The sequence below is a fragment of the Oenanthe melanoleuca genome, chromosome 1 (assembly GCF_029582105.1).
Source record: "Oenanthe melanoleuca isolate GR-GAL-2019-014 chromosome 1, OMel1.0, whole genome shotgun sequence".
Taxonomy (NCBI): domain Eukaryota; kingdom Metazoa; phylum Chordata; class Aves; order Passeriformes; family Muscicapidae; genus Oenanthe; species Oenanthe melanoleuca.
In genome coordinates this window covers 74,613,832-74,632,658 of record NC_079333.1, presented here as the reverse complement: position 1 = coordinate 74,632,658, position 18,827 = coordinate 74,613,832, and the positions used below count along the sequence as shown (strand labels likewise).

Sequence of the window (18,827 nt, the reverse complement as noted above, 5' to 3'; positions counted from 1 at the left end):
ACAAATTGAAGATTACAGTTCTGTCAAAGATCAAGCTATTTATTTCTCCTTTATCTCATGACTAGCCTTTTACTTGGCTTTGAAAGTTAAACACATTCTTTAAGGTTTAAAAAATCAAACCAAAGCAGGTGCATGGCTCTGTTAAATAAATTTTAGGAATGTGTCAATAAAACCATATTAGTATAATTTGTTAATATGTTTTCAATTCTATTTCCTGCAGGCATTCATGTCAATGTTTCAGATTCTCACACAGGAAGGATGGGTGGATGTCATGGATCAGACCCTGAATGCTGTAGGACATATGTGGGCACCTGTAGTTGCTATTTATTTTATACTATATCATCTTTTTGCTACTCTGGTAAGTTTTCACTTGCATATGTGCTGTGCTTCATTAAATTTTGAACTACTCTCATAGCTCTTCTATTACTTACTATTCTCAGCTGGTTAAAACTAATTGTGATGCTCATTTAGTTTGTGGATGTGGTAGAATAAATTTACCCTTCAGCCATGTGACATGAGGTGGTGGCCTTTGTTCTGGTGTGAGGTGCTATTCTTCTTAAATCCAAGTCACACTGCCAGAATAACAGTATAATTGTTATTTATCTAGTACCTTCAGAGCTCTCATGATTTCAGAGTTAAGTGATTTTATTTATCATGTAAAAGTGGTCTCCTCAGCTTTCATTGCATTCTCTTTGCAATAGCAATTAAAGTGAGAAGTGTGAAACATTAAGATAGCCTTAACTAGCCATCCTTACCGTTCTACTGCCTGATACAAAATCAAAGCATGGAAAATAAATTATTTAGTGTATCAAGCAGTAAATGATACAGCAGTTCCTGCATGTAAACAGAAATGTGGATTATATAAAAAAACCAAATACCTACATTTTTTTCAGTATGTGTTTGAAATGGGATTATTCCATTCTTTCATAGAGAGAATGAGAAGGAAAGCATCTCTTTGATTATCTTGTTACTTAAGGGCTTGTTACTTTACTTGAATACCAATACGGAGAAAATACCACAATCAGGAAAATAACCTTTTATGCACCCTTAATTCACTCCTACTGTTGCTCATTTTGTATTTTCCATTCACTGCAGGTTTTGATGCACTTAGACTTACTTTCACTTTTTCATTCCATTTTCTTTATTTGCTCAGATGTCTACTTACATAAGGTATTTACTGTACTAATACAATCTCCACCTGCTTCTAGCTACTTCTTTTACTTCACAGTATATCCCATTTCACTTCTAAAGACTAAATAATCAGACTACAATTGTGGGTGCAATGCATCCTTTCATACGGATTAAAAACTTGACTACTTTATAAATGGCAATAAAGTGCATTTCATTCTCTTAGAGGTGCTTAATCACATCTAAGTATAAGCCAAACAAATGTATATATCAGAAGATATATAGGACATGTAATTTGCTCACAAGGGTCAGAAAATACAACTTTTCATGCTGGAGTGGTCTTTTAAACTCCTTGGGAATTGAGGTTATAAAGCAAAAGGGAAGTGAGTTTTTGGTCATATATTTGAAAGTAGTTACTAGTAAGAGAATCTTATTGATGTTTTTTTGATTCTTCATCAAAAACATTTTCTAATCAGGAATCCATTTTTACTTCTTAGATGAGTATTAAGCAAATCCATAAAGTAAAATAGTGTCAAGTGACCTCTGTTAAAAATTCACTTCTTAATTGAGAAATAATTTAGCTGTAAGAGCAATTTTAGTATTCTGTTTTATGTTTCCTATTTTGAAAGAATCATCTGGGACTTCTCTGTTTGTTTACTGAAAGCACTGATTTTACTAGGAGTGAAGTCACTTTTCAGTACATTATCCTCAGTCCTTTTGCAGGGAATTTACATTTAAATACACAGTCCTTGCTTTGCTCCATAAGGGTACATTTTCTTCTCTTTCACCTATGCAAATCCTACGTGAATGAAGAAACCCTCCAAAGAAAACTTTGCAGAATTATCTGAGCTTATGAAATTTTCACTTCAATTCTAAGATCTTTGTCAGACCTTAGAAGGGAAAACTATGTAGGACAGAGTTGTCTGTAGGCAAAAGAAATTTAAAAGAAAATAAATGGGACTGGTAAGGGAACATGAAAATGGTTGGACTGCTACTAAAACCAAAAAATGCATTAAGAATAAACAGCCATTAGTGAATAACAAGAGTAAAGTGAAATGAAGAAATTACTTTCACCAACCAGAAAAGGAGAGACAATTAGAATTGAGAATGATTGCAGGCATTTGGCATAGCAAACTGTAGAGACTTGAAAAGAAATTATTAGGTTTCATATAAGAAGGCAAAGAAAAACTGAAGCTCAAAAAAGACTCACTCTTTTGGAAACAAGGACTGTTATTAGTTGAGGTGGTGGCAGGGGAAGTTAAACAAATAACAAGTTTGCATTTAAGTTTTCTTTTGTGGTCTTTGGTTCTTATTGGAAAAAAAGCAAAGAGTTAATGAAAGTCATGTCCTGATATATATCAGAGTATGAATCAGTAAGACTGTATGTGGTGATATATTTGATGAGTACTGTACTTCTTTGTAGCATGGAACTGAACTTCCTTAACTGGTATTCTTTGAGCAGCATGTAACTGAGTATCACAGAGTGAACAGGATATCTGAAGAAGCAAACCACCATACTCTAACAGAATTATAGCAAAATTCTTTGTTAGCAACTAGGGGCTAAAGTAGTTTTCATAACTGCTTGTTGGTCAAAAGGAATTACAAAAGTCAGAGGGTCCACAAACAGTCAGAAAGTTCCACTTGACATGGAAATTAGTATGTGAGTCCATCACCTACTATGCAAGCCCATGGCAGTGGGTTTTGGATAATGGAGTAAGGTGAAAGGTAAGAGAGACCTCAAAGAGGTTCAGATGAATTAAAGAAAGAAAGATACAGAAAAAGAGAAAGCAAAAGTGAGCACTAGTGCTGCTTTCAGCATTCATCCAGCTGGGGGGACACTGAGCTTGATTTCAGCATCAATCCAGCAGTATCAGTCTAGCTCATGGGATATCCAGGATCCTGGGGGTGATAATCCAGCTAGGAAGTGTTGATCCATCTGTGTTGGTATGGTCAGGGTACAGGAGGGTGCAGCCTTGGGCTTGGGGAGGACCCTTTCTATGGACAGGTTTCTCTCTTTCTATGCTGATTAACTATCATGCACAGTCTCTTCTTTCAGGCCTTTTTGGAAATGGGTTAGAGAGCTTTGGGAGTCTTTGGTGGTGTCAATCCCACCCTATAGTCCATGCCTATGCCGTGCCCCCATCCATGTCAAGTCATTATTGCACTTGCACTGTACTGTGTTGTGTTTTAGATTCTGGAAAAGTGCTGCCCTATCTCTGTCTCACACCCATTCTCCATCAAAACCGTGTTCTTTCTCATGGCATTTTAATATCTATAATTCTTGATTATTACCAACGATTTTTGCCTGTCATTACTAATAGTCCTTGACTGGCTCCATAGCCATTCAGTTGTAGGAGTGTGAGACATACACATTCACCCCTTCTTCTGGGAAATGGGAGCTCAAACGGATCTCACTTTGGACCACTGTTTATAGGATCATTAGAGAGTGGGCTTTAGCCATGGTAATTTTCCATCCTGGCCACAATTTGAGTCAGTAACTTTCTTTGAAGGTTCAACAGCAGAAATATTATTCCTCTTGTCTGTTTTGCAGGCAAGAAAAATATGTTTCCCAGGCTTTTCACTTAAAATCAGATGCTCATTAGACACCTGTTAATTCCTGGGAGCAGACAGTGTTTCTGATAAGCTCAAGAGAGGCTTTAGTCCAAGTGTAGTTCATCCAGACTGAAACCTAATGAGCATTTCTCAGACCATAGTGTGGACTGAGTGGGATGAGAGGGTGCACCACCACAAGCTATCCTGAAACTAAAGTCAACTTCTCCAGGCTTCTACATTGTGCTAGGTATTATGTATTTTATTGGAATTCTATCTTGCATTGCTGTTCTGAATGTCATCTTTGCTTCCACTGTTCACAGTAGTTGAATCACTGAAAATTATATTATATATTATTGTTTATGGGGCACATACAGCATGTCACTTTGAATAAGTGCAAGAAATTCTACATAATGCTTAAGCCAGCTTCTTGTGAAAAGAACTTTTTTTTTTTCTGAACACGGATGTTTTTTAATTTTTTGGGCCAGAGTCCTTCCTATGTCTTCTGTACCTTTATAGTTCGTGGAGGGAAAGAAAATCCTGCCTTGAAATAAGGTCCACATACTCAACTCAGATGCAGTTTGAGTTCCAAACTCCTGTCTGGTATACTAAGCCACTTAGATTTCATCTTCTGTATAGGTGGGAGATAAATTTCCAGTATGAAACTTACACTTCATTTGCAAGTAGTGATGGAAGGATATGTTTACTGTGGTTGTCACTCAGTGGTCCAAGACCACACAAAAATTCTGGGCCTGTAACTCTTTTAAAGAAAAGAGTTAGGATACCTTCTGGTACCTCTCTGGTATGTCAGAAATTGGTGCTTGCCTGTAGAAGCTCACTATGTTTGAGATGTTTGCATTGAATCTCAGAGACTAAAACCTTGGCAGTTGCTGGCAGCTGTTGACATATGTATATGTGCATATTTACTGCCTTAGATAGAAGTTGTCTGATAATATATGCTGAAAATGGTATCCTCCTTTACCTACCATACTCCTGATTCTGTCTGTTTCTCAGCTATATCAATCATTCTCAGCTTCTTTGGCCTCTGGTCATCATCTGTGCACAAGGGAAATGTAATAATCTGCTACTGATACAGACTTTTTTCCCTCCCTGGATTCTTCCTTCTGGAGCCATATCTAAACAATATTTAATGTAGAGTAAATAGAGGCACGTGATTTTCCTCTCCTGTGACATGAGTTTCCTATACATATGATGCATGCAAATAATGAAGCAGCTTACTTTTCTTCCAAAGTGGAGTTAGCTATTTTTCACAGAAACACTCTGAGCATAAAGTAAATGACAATCAGGTGACTAAAAAGTCATGCCTTTGTTGAAAACTACCTTAGCTTTCCAAGATGTTTTAGGATTTTGCATTGCATTTCTTTTATTATTATCTTTTATTATTATCCTTTATTATTATCGTTGTTGTTGTTATTATTATTATTGGATTTGTTTTTGTTGTTATTATTTCTGATTAATTTAATTTTCTATTCATGCAAAGTACATTTTAATGAGTATATTGTTAAAAATATATAATGCGTTGGTCATAAAACCTAGAATTCAGCATTTTTAAACTCGTATTAATTGTATGGTAAGATAAAAAACAATTTACTACTTGCAAAATGGCTAGCAGATATATAGTAGCAGGTGATATTAGTTCAACAGATGTCCAAGGCAAGAATCCCATTTACATCAGCTGGGCTCTCATTTTTCCATGTCATTTAACAATACTTCTTAAGAAAAATAAGGTTAACTTTAAAAAATCACTTACAATTGTTTTGTAGATTCTACTCAGCTTGTTTGTTGCTGTTATTTTGGACAACTTGGAACTTGATGAAGATCTAAAGAAACTTAAACAAGTAAGAACATGTTTTTATTGCGCTTGAAAGTTGTTTCAATAAGGCATTTTACTTTGCTGGTATTTTGTGTGGCAAAAGATGGGAAACATCATCATAATTAACAAAGCAGTGCATGTGGAAGAGAATAGCAATATTTTTATTAGATAGTTTACTATCACACAACCTTAAGTAAAAATAAAGATACTGTAAAAGAGATGTAGAAATTGGGTTTAGTATTCAATCAAATTCAATATAGATACTCTTGTAATAAAAAACCAAAATAAAAATCACAGCTAGGTCATCTTTTTGCTTATAAACTGGTGAAAGATATCCCTGCCCACACTCTATGAGCACAGCACAACTGCACTGCAGGAGAGGGTAGTGGGAGAGGGTCCACAGTTGGGAAGCAGTGCAGCACACTCTGGTCAATGTATTAGGGGAGGGCTAAAGATGCTTGGAAGAGTTAACTTGCTTGATAGATTCTCCTTGTTTGGGGACCAAGACATGCTTGAAACCCTGAATGTCAATCACATAAAACAAATGTAAATAGAGAATTCACATTGGCCTTTCTGACCTTGTGCACAAACCACCAGAGAGGAAGGTATCCATAGCTTTTAAATAAATATATAGCTCTGCTTTAATCTGTACAAAGAGAAGCAAAGTCATCAACATTCCCCTATTTCATGCATGAAATAGCATGAGCTAATATGTGGGAACTTCTGTAATATTTGGCTTATATCTGTCATTTGCTGCTTTTGTTCATCTTTCATGAGCATTAGCAATTTCCATAGAATTATGTTCATTCAATTCTTGACAAATAATCACCCCAGACAACTGAGATATTTTACATTCAAGTTCTACACAACAGTATTATATACTTTTTTTTTAAATAAAATTCAATGCAGAAATCAATGCTGCTGTTGCAGTATTAAATATTCATATTTAATAAGTATTGTAAACTTGAAATAAGTTAAAAGGATAAGTATTTTCTGTGAGAATGAAACAAATACTGGATTTTATTTAATCAGTTTACATAAATGAGAGATCTTGTGGATGATTTTGGAATAGGAGGACAGTCTTGAGTATGCAAACTGAGTAGGCCAAATCAAAGGCATTCATTTTCCTCTTTACCAGTCTCAAGAGGTAAAATGTTATGAAATGAAAATGGCTCAGATGTATGCTGAGCAATATCATATCATACTGATAATCTTACAGGAAATTTTTCATAGTGTCTGCATGAGTTAGGAGCACAAATCAATTTTCCAAAGTGAAGAGCTTGAGATGTGAAATCCAGTGGCTTTTGTGTGAAATGTAGCATCTTTAATTCATAAACCACTTTAAAATTCACACCTTTGCTTATTAAATAGCAGCAGCATGGCTTTGTGCTTTAGCCACCTACTTTTGAAGTGGTGAACAAAAAACAATAATGAGACCACCACTAGCAATGCTTGACACATTTCAGTCTGAAATTTTATTAGCCTGGTAGGAATTCTGTCTCTCTGATAGCAAGAGAGAACACTTAAATGAAAGATATAATTTTCTTAAAAAATCTCTCAACTTCATAGTTTTGAGACTGAAACAGCATAACTACATGAGAGTGGTGCTGGGCCAGAACAAAACTGCTGCCCCAGGCACCTTCTGGCTACTGTGCCACTGTCAGACTGTCTCCATGACCCAAGAGGGCTTTTAACCAGAGCACAACACTTTGCCATTGGACATACCAGCTGGAGTGAGTGGCTGAGGGAGATGGAGTTGTTTAGCCTGGAGAAAAGGAGACTCAGGGGTCACCTTATCACTCTCTGTAACACCCTGAAAGGTGGCTGTAGGCAGGTGGGGTTGGTCTCTTTCACCAGGCAGCAACTGACAGAACCAGAGGACGCAGTCTCAAGCTGCATCAAAGGAAAATTAGGTTGGATATTAGGAAAAAGTTTTTCATGGAAAGAGTGATGAAGTACTGGAATGGAGGTGGTTGAGTCACCATCCCTGGATGTGTTTAAAAAAAGACTGGATGTGGCATTTGGTGCCATGGTCTAGTTGAGGTGTTGAGGTATGGATTGGACTTGATGATCTTGAAGGTCTCTCCAGCCTAGTGATTCTGTGAATTCTGTGTATAATTGTATATGGATTCTATATGCATTGTTATGCATATTATTCATATTATTAAGCATAAAAATGTCCAAGGTGGCTGACGCTGGTTCATTTGTACTTGCGTTCTTGAAATGTTTTCTTGAACAGTAGTGTCTCCTCATAGAGTACTATTCAGTTCCACTGAATGCATTCCCTTCTGGTATTTTATGCAAATGAATGTTGTACAAAATGTTGCATATTTTAAAAATGCCTAAGGTGAAAGAAGACAAGGGGTCAGCTCCTGGAGCTCAATGATATGAGATTACTGGAGTGAACGTGCAACTGCTTCAGTGTCTAGAACAGAAAAGATTTCCTGAGGGGTAAATGTGATGGGATCACAAGTTCAGTGCTGATGGCAACTGTGCTCTACTGTCCTGAAATATTGGTTGTCTTATCTCAGAAGATAAAGCAAAAGGAGTTTTTTTAATTGAATGATGTTTGGAATTTTCAATTTAAAAATGGACTTTGAGAAGAAGCAGAATTGCAAGGTAATTTCCATGTTTTAATCAAGACCATTTATATATTAAAAAAAAAAAAATCTGCATTGCTGCAGACAAAAATTTTTGACATCCATAATTAAGAGATGAATTGTGTTCCAGGAGAGGAGTCAAATAATTCACGCTGTTAATGTAAAAGTCATTGATTGGTTGAAAATTATGAAACTTTAATGCTCTCCATCCTTGGGGATATATGTTTTTCCCTGCCTTTGCAGGTTGTAAAGCTCAAGTCCCAGGGCATTTTCAGATGATGAAATACTGAATGATTTTCTAGGAGGGAAGGAGAATATATTTGTGCCAGAAATCATACCTACCTAATAATCCCTTTTGAGCTGTGTTCTTCTTAATTATGACTCAATTTATTTTATAGAACTTGATAAGAAAAATTTTATTACTCTACTTTCAGATTATTGGGAAAGGACTAATTAGTTAATATTTGCAGTGTAGTCTAGAATGTGAAATGGTATGTAAGCACTTGGTATTCATGTTGCTTCAGTAAGTGTATTTAAATATGACTAAATAAAAGCAAAAATGCATTAAAGGAGATTTAGGAGATTCTAAGAAAGATTATAATATAATTTATTTAACAGAAAGTAAACCTTTAGAATTAAATATGCCAGTGCAAATTTAGTTAAGGATGTACATCATGATTCAGTTTTTAATTACCTCATTACATAATATTAATTCCAAAAGTCTAGCCTCAGTGAAAAGAGCAGATAAAGCTCATTTTAATAAGCCACTAGTCCATTTATTGTACAGTGTGTGATCCAGTGCATTATTTATTGCACAGTATTCAGGCTTTGCTACAAAGACAAAACTATTAATCTCCTTTCTACTTTTTTTATGGTACTCCTCCCAAGTGTGTAGAACAAACATAAAACTTGTGAAAGATTAATTTAAGTGATTAAGTAAATCACAGCAGCACAGCTACACATAAGAATAGAATCTGCTTTTCCAAGACACCATTCAGCTGGTTTAAGAACAGAACCTCTCTCTGTATCCTTACAACTCTATTTATTGGCAGTACATCTCCCAGCCTCTGCCATGTCTCATCCTCTTGTCTATGTCTGCCATCATAGCTCAAGTGGGAAGGGTTTGTACTATAGCTTATAGTCACCATTTGTCTATTTCTTGAAATTTCTTTTCAAAATATTTATGATTTTAAGTAACTAATTTTTTAAATTTACATTCAATGTAATAGATGGATTTGACCTCCTACTTGTAAAGTAAAATCTGAATTTAAGACCATTTTATCACTATTACAGAAGAGCTGTTTTATATTTATGCCATTAAATAGATCTTGCTCAGTACTAAACCATGGAATACTTCTTCAATGAGGTGTTCTCTGGCTATGAAAGTCAGCAAGGATTTACTTATGAGTAAAAAGTTAATATCTATCTTCTGCCCATTGCTAAATGTACATGAGGATAAACAAAGGCTTCCCAGTATTATTGCTGCTTGTCTTTCAGCTTTGAATACTATTTTGCATTTTGAAATTACTTTATATTCCTCATATACACACGTGCAAAATATTTCTTCCAGTTTGAGACACATTTTCAGTGCACGTGGATCCTGTGCTGTTTTTCTATGCATTTACCTTATTCACTGCACTGATTGAAGAATTTCTGCAACATGTAGCAGCAGTCTTTCTCTGGTGCCAGGTACTCTCCATGTGGATAATCTGTTGCCTTTTCTGCATAGTCTGATTCTGTAGGATCCTACTGCCTGTTACTTCTACCAAGTTACTGAGATATGTTTTGTGTCAACATTATGGAGTTTTTAGTAACAGAAATTCTAATGCAATCATGGGGGTTTTTAAAGTTTTATTATTAATATAAGAGCCTGTATATGTATTATTCTTGTCTAGTTTTTTCTCCTCTCCTTAATATGGTTTTACTTTTTATGTATTTTGTTTCCTAACAGAATTTTATAAACTTTTTGGATTCCCATAGCTTCATTCTATTCAGAGAAACTTGTTTCCCTTGTTGACTACTCCATTCTGGGTTTACTCTACTGTTTTAGTACCTGCTCCTTTAACAGCTTTTGCAGCCAGTGAAGGTCCTTTAAAATTTTGTGAAGGTTTAAACACCTAGAATTTATCTCACTTCACCAATATTTAACGTTGTATATGCAGTCTGTATATTTGAAATATTCATGTGGATTTCCTTCTCTAGTCACTGAAGAGTAGCAGGTACTTTTGGAGGGCGATTTTGAGACACATACATTTTTTTAATAGGACAGCTACAAGAAAATTTGAAGCCAGCCATAAGACTATCCCCAAGCCATCCTCACTGTATGAACTATCTTTTCTTCATCTGCAGCATAGTCTGTCACTTACAGCAATGAAGCCTTTATGGCACTGCTTCTCAAGTGCATATCCCAGCTTTCTTGGGAAAGCAGACAGGAAATAAGACTACTCTCTCTTTGATCTGTTCCTATATCTCAAAACCTTTGGCTGGTCCTTGTCAGAACTTTTCATCTAACCTGGTGCACTCATTCTTACACCCCTGGTGTTTCATAACCTGAACTGGATTTGAGAAGCAATTTGCAAATTTCATAAGGATGAACCCATTGGTAGCTAAAACCATGTTCATGGTACTTTACTGTTTTTTAATTCCACAAGGGAAAGAGCAAGCATCTCAAGCATCTCTGAGCATGAGCCATTGTCTAACTTCCTTGGCTGTGTAATCTTGTCTCTTTAATCCTATTTCCTGAAATTCCACCATAAAATATATATTTTTTACATCTATATATAATTTCAACAATATTAAAATATTTCTTTGTTTACCTTATGCTGGTGATAACAAACCCAGATTACCTCACTAACCTTGGAGGGTTTATCTTAGAGTTTGTATCAGACAAGATTATTGCTTCTGTATTTTACTACTGAAGAATCAAAGCTGAAGTGGCATCCCTAGGTTCATATACAAATCCCCAGTATGATGAGGAATCAAAAAAAGTCTGGTTTAAGGCTTAGACCCCTTGAGTCAATCAGGAACATACGTCCACTTTTAAATTGTTGAAATCTCACATAAGTGTAGTTCTCTGCTTCCTTAAGGAAGATCAAATTTCTGTGATATCACACATATGCTGTCTGTGCTCACTAGTGCACACTCACAGCACCAGTACAGATGGCATCCATTACTAAAAATATTTTCCCCTTGCCCTACAACCTGGCAACAGAAATTACTGGAGTAGTAAACAGCAATATGCAGTAGAGACATTTTTCTTCTAATTTGATTAAATTCACACACTCACTAGTGAAGGTACTTGCCAGATATACATGCTCCTTTCCCTCCAGTTCTGCTCCACACCAGGAAATATATATGTAAGATTTTTTTTCTCCTAAATCAATATCAAAGCAGCAAGTGTTGCAGAAGTGTGTATATATACCTATATATCCTGTATATATCTATTTTTACATATAGTTCACATATATATTTTTTCAAATGAGCTGCCCTTAGAATTATAAGTTAAAAGTAACAGATTTTAATCATGCTCATTATTTCTCTTAAATCTCACTTTTAATTCTTTGATGTTGAAAGCAGAAATTTTTATAAAGAAGCTATAAGATAACGATAAATTCTTTGCTGGTTTTGTCTGTTGAGATTCTTGTTCTCAACAATGTTTAATGTCTGAACACTTCAATTTGATGCCAGTGGTTCAGGGTCACATTTTGAAATGCTTAGAAGCTTTGATAGAAAGAGACAGTTTAGTGGTCTTTACGGAGTTTTTACAGCAAAAGCATAAAAGAAATAAAAAGGACCCATAAGGCAATCTGTCTCATAAGAAGGAGAAATTGGAGTAAAATAAAGTAAGTTAGCATTTGAGTGTCATCAAAAATGGCAGAGCTATGATGGAATCTCACTCTATTATGCTTGGGGGGTTTTGGTGGTGGTGGTGGTAGTGATGGTGGTGATGGTGATAGAGGCAATGTGTAGACTTCCACATGGCACCTAATTGTCCAGAATATAGCAGCAGAGGATAGACACCTTTGAAAAGAATTTTAAAAACCTAATAAATATTTATATTTTAATCCCTCTTAAAATCTACTCTGTTTTTTCTGTTCTTGTTGTCAGGGAAACATAGAAATTAATCCTTTTTTATTATCACTACACAGGTTCTTTTCCTTATTCGCTACTCAAATTAGAAAATCCCTGATTTATAATATGACTTTTGGTGGCCTATTATCTAAAGGAAGAATGTTTGATTTCTGAATATTGGTAAAGATAATTCTGGCACATATATTCTAAATATGAATTTGACTGCTTCCTTTTTATGTAAGAATACATAAGTGGAATTTTGGTTATTTTAGTCAAGACAAAGCAAGTCAGTCTCTAAAGAGATAGTGCTGAGTCCTTCTATATTTATGTCTAAAGTACATTTGAATAAAAGTTTCAAATCAAATATTTGTATTGAGTGGAATTTTTTTGTTGTTGTTGCATGACTGATCACCACAGTATCTGTTGATTTTGGAAAACTCATGGATACTTTGTTGCTTATAGAGTTGGAATTTTCACTAACTAAAGCAGTATTTTTATGCCAAACAATACATACTTACATCCCCAGAGCAAACATCAAATTTTCTTACTGTGATTCCTGTCATATTCAGATTTGTTTATCTCTAAGCTGGAAAGAAGAAGCACAACTTTTCCTTTTGATCCTAAATTCATGTGCAATCATTTGTTGATTTTGCAATTATTACTTTGATTCCAGTGCCTGTGCTTTTCATTGCTAACTCAGAGCAATTGGATTCACATTTTAGATCCATGTAAAACAAACTTCCCAAAAAAAAAAAAATTAATGTTCTTAAATGCAAATATTTTTAAGAAAGAAGTAAGATTATCTTCTGATATACAATGAAAAAAAATAAGTCATGGTAATGCTGTAGGCTTATACAGAAAGCAGAATAACAAAAGTTTTAATGTTCTTACATTTAATCCAACTCTCATGAGTTTAGAAGCAACTATCTTCAAATTTTTGAACACTTATATCTGAGGAAAAAAATTCTCATTTATTTGATAAAGGTTAGAATTTTCTAGTGTCACTTTGCTAGCCATGCAAAAAGTTAGACATGTAGTCTAAGCTAGTCATCTGCACTTGCCTGTAGTCATAGTTACCCTCCAGGGAATGATTCATCCTATCCAAGTAGGGTGCTCTCTTTTTTCTGTTAGAGGGGAAGTCTAGACAGTTAATTAGGCAAAATGCCTGATTTTCAGTGGATAACGTTAAATGACATAAATATCCAAGTTTAATGAATTAGGAACCTGTATTTCATTGACATTTAATTATATGGGTGCTTTCACATTAATGAAGCCAAAAAATCATAGTGTGTAACAGCAGGCACGTTACTGAAGTGCCTAGGCTGGGATCCTAATTTAGGTTAGGGACTTAGATGATAATGGCAACAAAGGAGGATAAAAGTCAACATTCAAAGCTGGTCTTCTCTCTTCACTCACAGCAGAAAACAAAGCCTGCATTTGTGAATTTAGGTTCATAAAATAACGGGTCCCTGGCATTGGCACTTCAGTTAGTTTTTGAAGGGTACGTGGCAAAAATTTGACAGGATCTTTGTAGAGATTCTTGACCTCCACATGGGTTGGTTTAGAAGGCAATACAGCCTCATCTCACTTATGGAGCAAAAGGTTTGCTGAGAGGCAAAAGCAGTGTGAAAACATTCACCATTTGCTATGGGAATATGTCAGAAATGTTGCTGTCACACATTTTAATGTATCCTGCTAAGACTTTGTAGTTATGTTTGGTCTTAAAAGACAAAGATACAAATAATTACTTCCCCAGAGAATGAGGCTCTTACTGCTGTGGCAGTGATGTTGAGGATATCCATCTTATATTCTCTGCAATGATATGTTAACAAGTGTTGCTGCATCAATACCAAGATACTGGAATTCCTTTTTTTTGTATTTACTATGTTCCAGTTTTATTCTTGCCACTGTGCTTATCACCTTTCTCCACTCACCACCACCATTATGTTTCCCATTTTTACAGCTACTGCTCTTTTCTTTTTTACATCCAGAAACAATTATTGCTGTCTTTTCTTTACATTAGACCATACATCTCTTAGTGCCAATGATCACTTCTCCATGATAATTGTCAAAGGAGTTTGCTCATCCATTCATTGTTGGAAATTTGCAAAACAACAATATTTTTATTATGAGAGCTTCCATAAATCCATGGATGCAGCACTGGTTTCCTTGAATCTCTCATTTTTAATGGTATCTCTTGTTTTACAAGTTGGCTCTTAGTCAGAGAATGTTCATTCCTCTCTTTTTTGAACTAAGACATCCTTCTAATAATCTTTTATAATTGTTTCTGTGTTCCAGGCATATACCTATTGCTGAAATTCATGATGGGAGAGGAAGCTTTCACACAAACTAGGTTTCCAACATGAAAGTCATACTGAAAAAGACATAAAAAAAATGTTTTAATAATGTTTTCCAGAATGAAATACAGAAGTCAGATCTGCAACCTAATCTTCCATTAGCTATTTTCTCTCTCACACACATAGCATCTTGCTGCTTTCAGTGCTTGGGAGGGTTGCAGATTTCAACTCATTTTTAGGTTTCAGGTTTTTTTATTGTTGTTATTCTGTTGAAATCAGATTCCAGGAAGAGAAGGCCAAGGTTTTTCTACTGACCTCTTGAGTATACATGCATAATGGTTGGTGAAGCAGTCAGTCTGTATGTTTATGCATTTTCATTTTTTTGTTTGCTTTTTTTCGCTATTTCCGGATACTAAGATGTGAAATTTGGTCTCTATACACTCTTGTCCTTCAAATATGTCCTAACATCTTCATGTAATGCAGTTCTAACCACTAAAACAGCTCACTTCTCTAGTGAAAATACATGCTGTTTTTATAGTTTTTGCTAGATGTTCCTGCTGCTGCCAATTTTATATTATTGTCTGTAGAACAAATCAGGGGGAAACCTGAGCTAAGTGCACTGCTTATTTTTCTTTAACTTTTAACTGTGAGCTTCTAAGAATAAATATTTCTGCATTCATCCATTAGTTTTTGTCAAGAAGACTTGATAATTAAGCCCCTGTGAGAGCCTTGCAGAGGTGAGGGCTAGCATAAACGTGTATTCAGCAGAACTGGTCATAGAAAGAAGATGAGTTAAAATCTGACTGTCAGCCAAACTGAAGTCCATGTTCTCCAGTGCCATGAATGAGGGAGATCAAGTTTTACTTAACCTTGGTTCTGGCAGGAGAAGAAAGCTTGTCTGGTATGAAGGCTAATTGAATTACAGTACAAAAACAAAAGCTTTTTCTTAATGTGTATCTAAGAGTTGAGAAAATATAACCAAGGTACTTGTAATAACTCTAGGAGCTTAAACTGTTAATACTGTCTGTTATTTTTAATCTTTAAATTGGAATCTGCAGATCCAACAGATCCACATCAAGCTTCTCTAAATCCTTCCTGATGTCGGAATAAAATTATTTTCTAGTTCAATCCTAGATCAAACTTGCCTAGCTCATTTGCTGAAGCTGCCGTTTATATAGGAGTTCAGGAGTTGTAAAGATTTTCTCCATGACAGCCATAATGTGATGTACGTTTATATTTGGCACCACTCATATTTTCTTTTTGTTTCAAATGTGTTTGCCTTGAAAAACTGACTTAATGTAATGCATTTAAGGATTAGTGAAAATAAGTGGAAAAAGAGTATTTTTGGAAACTTGTTGAAAGTTGCAATTTGTAAAAGATGGTAATAATTTCAGCAAATACGTTTTTATCTTTAAGGTGTGACTGAGAATTCTTATTTTTATGCATATATGTGGGAATTCCCCTGGCTCTCCCTAAGCTCACAGTAATGTAACAATTTGGACTAAGCATGAGCAGGGGCAGTAGAAAGTCACAGGATCATTCACAATGAGATTAGAGAATCATTAGGGTTGGAAGATTATCTGGTCCAACTCCTTCGCCAGGGTGAAAAATAGTAAAAAGTCTTAGTACTTGTTTCCTAAAACATACAAAAATCCTCTAAATCAAATATATTTTGGTTATACAGTCAGTGCCTTGGGGTAGTTAAAAAGCTTGCAATGTGCTACATTCCATTCTGCACTAAAAATAACATGAATTCAGGGAGGATGAGGTACCCTCTAGGCAGTAGTACAAGGAATTATTTTCAGGGCAAAAAAGCACCGATCAAAATGTCAGGACAAGCTCTTCTTTCTGCAGTTGTTTCCATGTTCTTTGAAAACAGTCTAAGAAATTTTAGACATCCTGAGTGTACTTGCAGATTCTTGTTTTTCAATTCTGTGCATCTGATTATGATATCCTAAATGTATATTTTGGATCTGTTTACCATGAAAAATTAGTATATATTTTTGCTTTCTAATACAAGCAGCCTGTGGTTTTGTAACTACACAGACATACTCATATGTCCCAACCATTTTAGAATCATTAAAGATTTTCTCCATTTCAGGTCCATCAAATATCTTTGGTACATATGCATATGGCAGTGCAGGTGTGCACACAGGCATCCACACACAACAAATTTGTCAAATATAGAGTTTTTCAAAGTGACCAATTTTTTCAGTTTGCTGAACAACAACAGATCCCTTGAAAAATCATGCCAATTTTATGAAAGTGCTGAATATATTCCCAAATCTTGAAAATGTATGTGTATGCTTTATATTCTTCTTTAAAACAAAATCCTTAAATCCTTAACATCTCCAATAGTGCCTTTAATGAGCTTCCTTCTGTTTAGCACTTCCCCCCACCCTCCATTTAGCATGTCTTAATTCCACAATATTATTTTACCCATTTTCAGTAATGAAATTATATGGAGTAACTACATATCTTATTTATAATGGCTCCAGATTGTCCTAATAAATACTTTTATTTTGGTAACCTAGGTGTACTTTGTTTAAATATAAATCCTTTCAGACATCTACCCTAAAATTGCTTCTCCTTAAGTGTGGTGTTGGTTGGTATTCAACATGATGGTCGCTGACATCAGAGAAAGCCTCTTGCATCACAGTAACCCATAGTGTCACACTTCTCTAACAGCTCTGATGATATCACTAAATCACAGAGTATTCTGAGCTGGAAGGGACTCACAAGGATCCTGGAGTCCAGCTCTTTCAGCAAATAGCCCATACTGGGATTGAATCTGCAACCTTAGCATTATTGGCACTATGGTCTATCACTGTCAGTGTCACCTGGAAGTGGAACCAAGGTGTTCACAATTGCTTGGCAGTTCCTTGTGACCACTGATTGGTAGAATTTCACCGTATACATTTCTGGTAAAAAAAAAGAACAGTGCCAAATACCAATACAAAAATTTATTGTGAAGCTTACTGAGGAAGAGTCTCTAGGCTTGGGATAAACCAACAGGTCTGCTGAACAAAAGCAAAGGCTTGTTAGGTCAATGTCTAGTTCATAACAGTGGCCAGAAAAAAAATGTTTAGGGACTAACACAAGAAATGGGAAATCACAAAGTGGTATTTCTTTCTGTGGTGATTTTTCATATTTGAGTGATAGTCACTATCTAGGGACACAGCAGCTTCAGTCTCCAACATGGTGCTTCTTTGTCTAGTAGTTCTTCTAGTAGTTCTCAATGGATTTTTTCCTTGCCTGTCTGTTAAATCTATTTTCAAAAATGTGTATATTCTAGCATTTACTGACTGCAGTAGCAAAGATAAATTTTAAAATGCACCTTGTGAAACGACACTTCTTTTTCAACTAATGAGCCTTCCACTTGATTTTTTCATTTGATGCCCTCCAGCCTGTGATGTTGTCATTCCAGTCAAATGCTTCCTTAATGCTCTGTCTTTCCTTTCCCTCTTTTATTGTTGTTTTTAAAAAGTAAATAACTCAGCATGTGAAATCACTAGGACAGAATTTCTGTAACATCTTTTCTTGAAAGTTTTCTTATTTTGCTTTTAACAAGAATTCAATAATAGAAAACATACTAGGAAGTCCTGTCTCCGTGCATGCAGCTAGCTTGTTCATGCTTTACTGGTCCTGTTTTTCATGGATTTAATTGTTTTCCCTTTGTCTTCACTTGCTCTCCTCAGATATTTTTACTGCTGAGGTAGCTTAGTATTTGAAAGCAAGGTGTTTATAGGGGAAGTCCAGGCCATCCAGATAAAGTCCTTATTCATTCAGAAGACAGTTCTGATGTTAATAGCAATGAGTCTCACTATCCTGGAAATGCAAATATCATTTTGACAGACCTATTAACAACTCCTTTATTCAGTGAGGAGCAAAACCACACTCACACTTTATGACCCAGTTTTACTCTTCAGTGTGAAAGAACTTTTTTTCCCCTCTGCTCCCTCTCCCCCAACTCTTATTAAATAAAACCAGAGCACATAATTTACTACTGCTTTTAATTGATACCACGAACAATGACAGGTCAAAAACTGGTAATTGGCTTTTCAAGTACATGGCTCCAAATGCTGTGTTGAGTGATACCTCAGAACTGACATTTTGTCTATCAGTAGAGGAGGGAAAGACAGGATTTGGGGTGCTGAACACATTTGGTCAGAGTACATTGCTGGAGCCCTGTGCCTTTCACCCAGCACCTCCAAGCATTCAGAAGATCCAGGAAGATACCAAGGACAATTTCAGCAGTTGCATCACTTCCAAATTTTGTGTGCTGAGGCTTCTGCATTAAAGTGGGATTTTCAGCATAGGGATTTTTCATGAACATGTTGTGTGAGT

The 18,827-nt window shown here is 35.5% G+C and overlaps 1 protein-coding gene across 1 annotated transcript in view; it reads left to right on the top strand.

The window, feature by feature from the left end:
- The window catches only part of NALCN (sodium leak channel, non-selective), a 222,972-nt gene that overhangs the window by 133,387 nt on the left and 70,758 nt on the right, over window positions 1–18,827 (top strand). Inside the window, exons 14-15 of the mRNA XM_056500515.1 lie at window positions 221–358; window positions 5,463–5,537. Of these exons, the coding sequence (XP_056356490.1) occupies window positions 221–358; window positions 5,463–5,537 (213 nt within the window). The remainder of the gene's footprint in view (window positions 1–220; window positions 359–5,462; window positions 5,538–18,827) is intronic.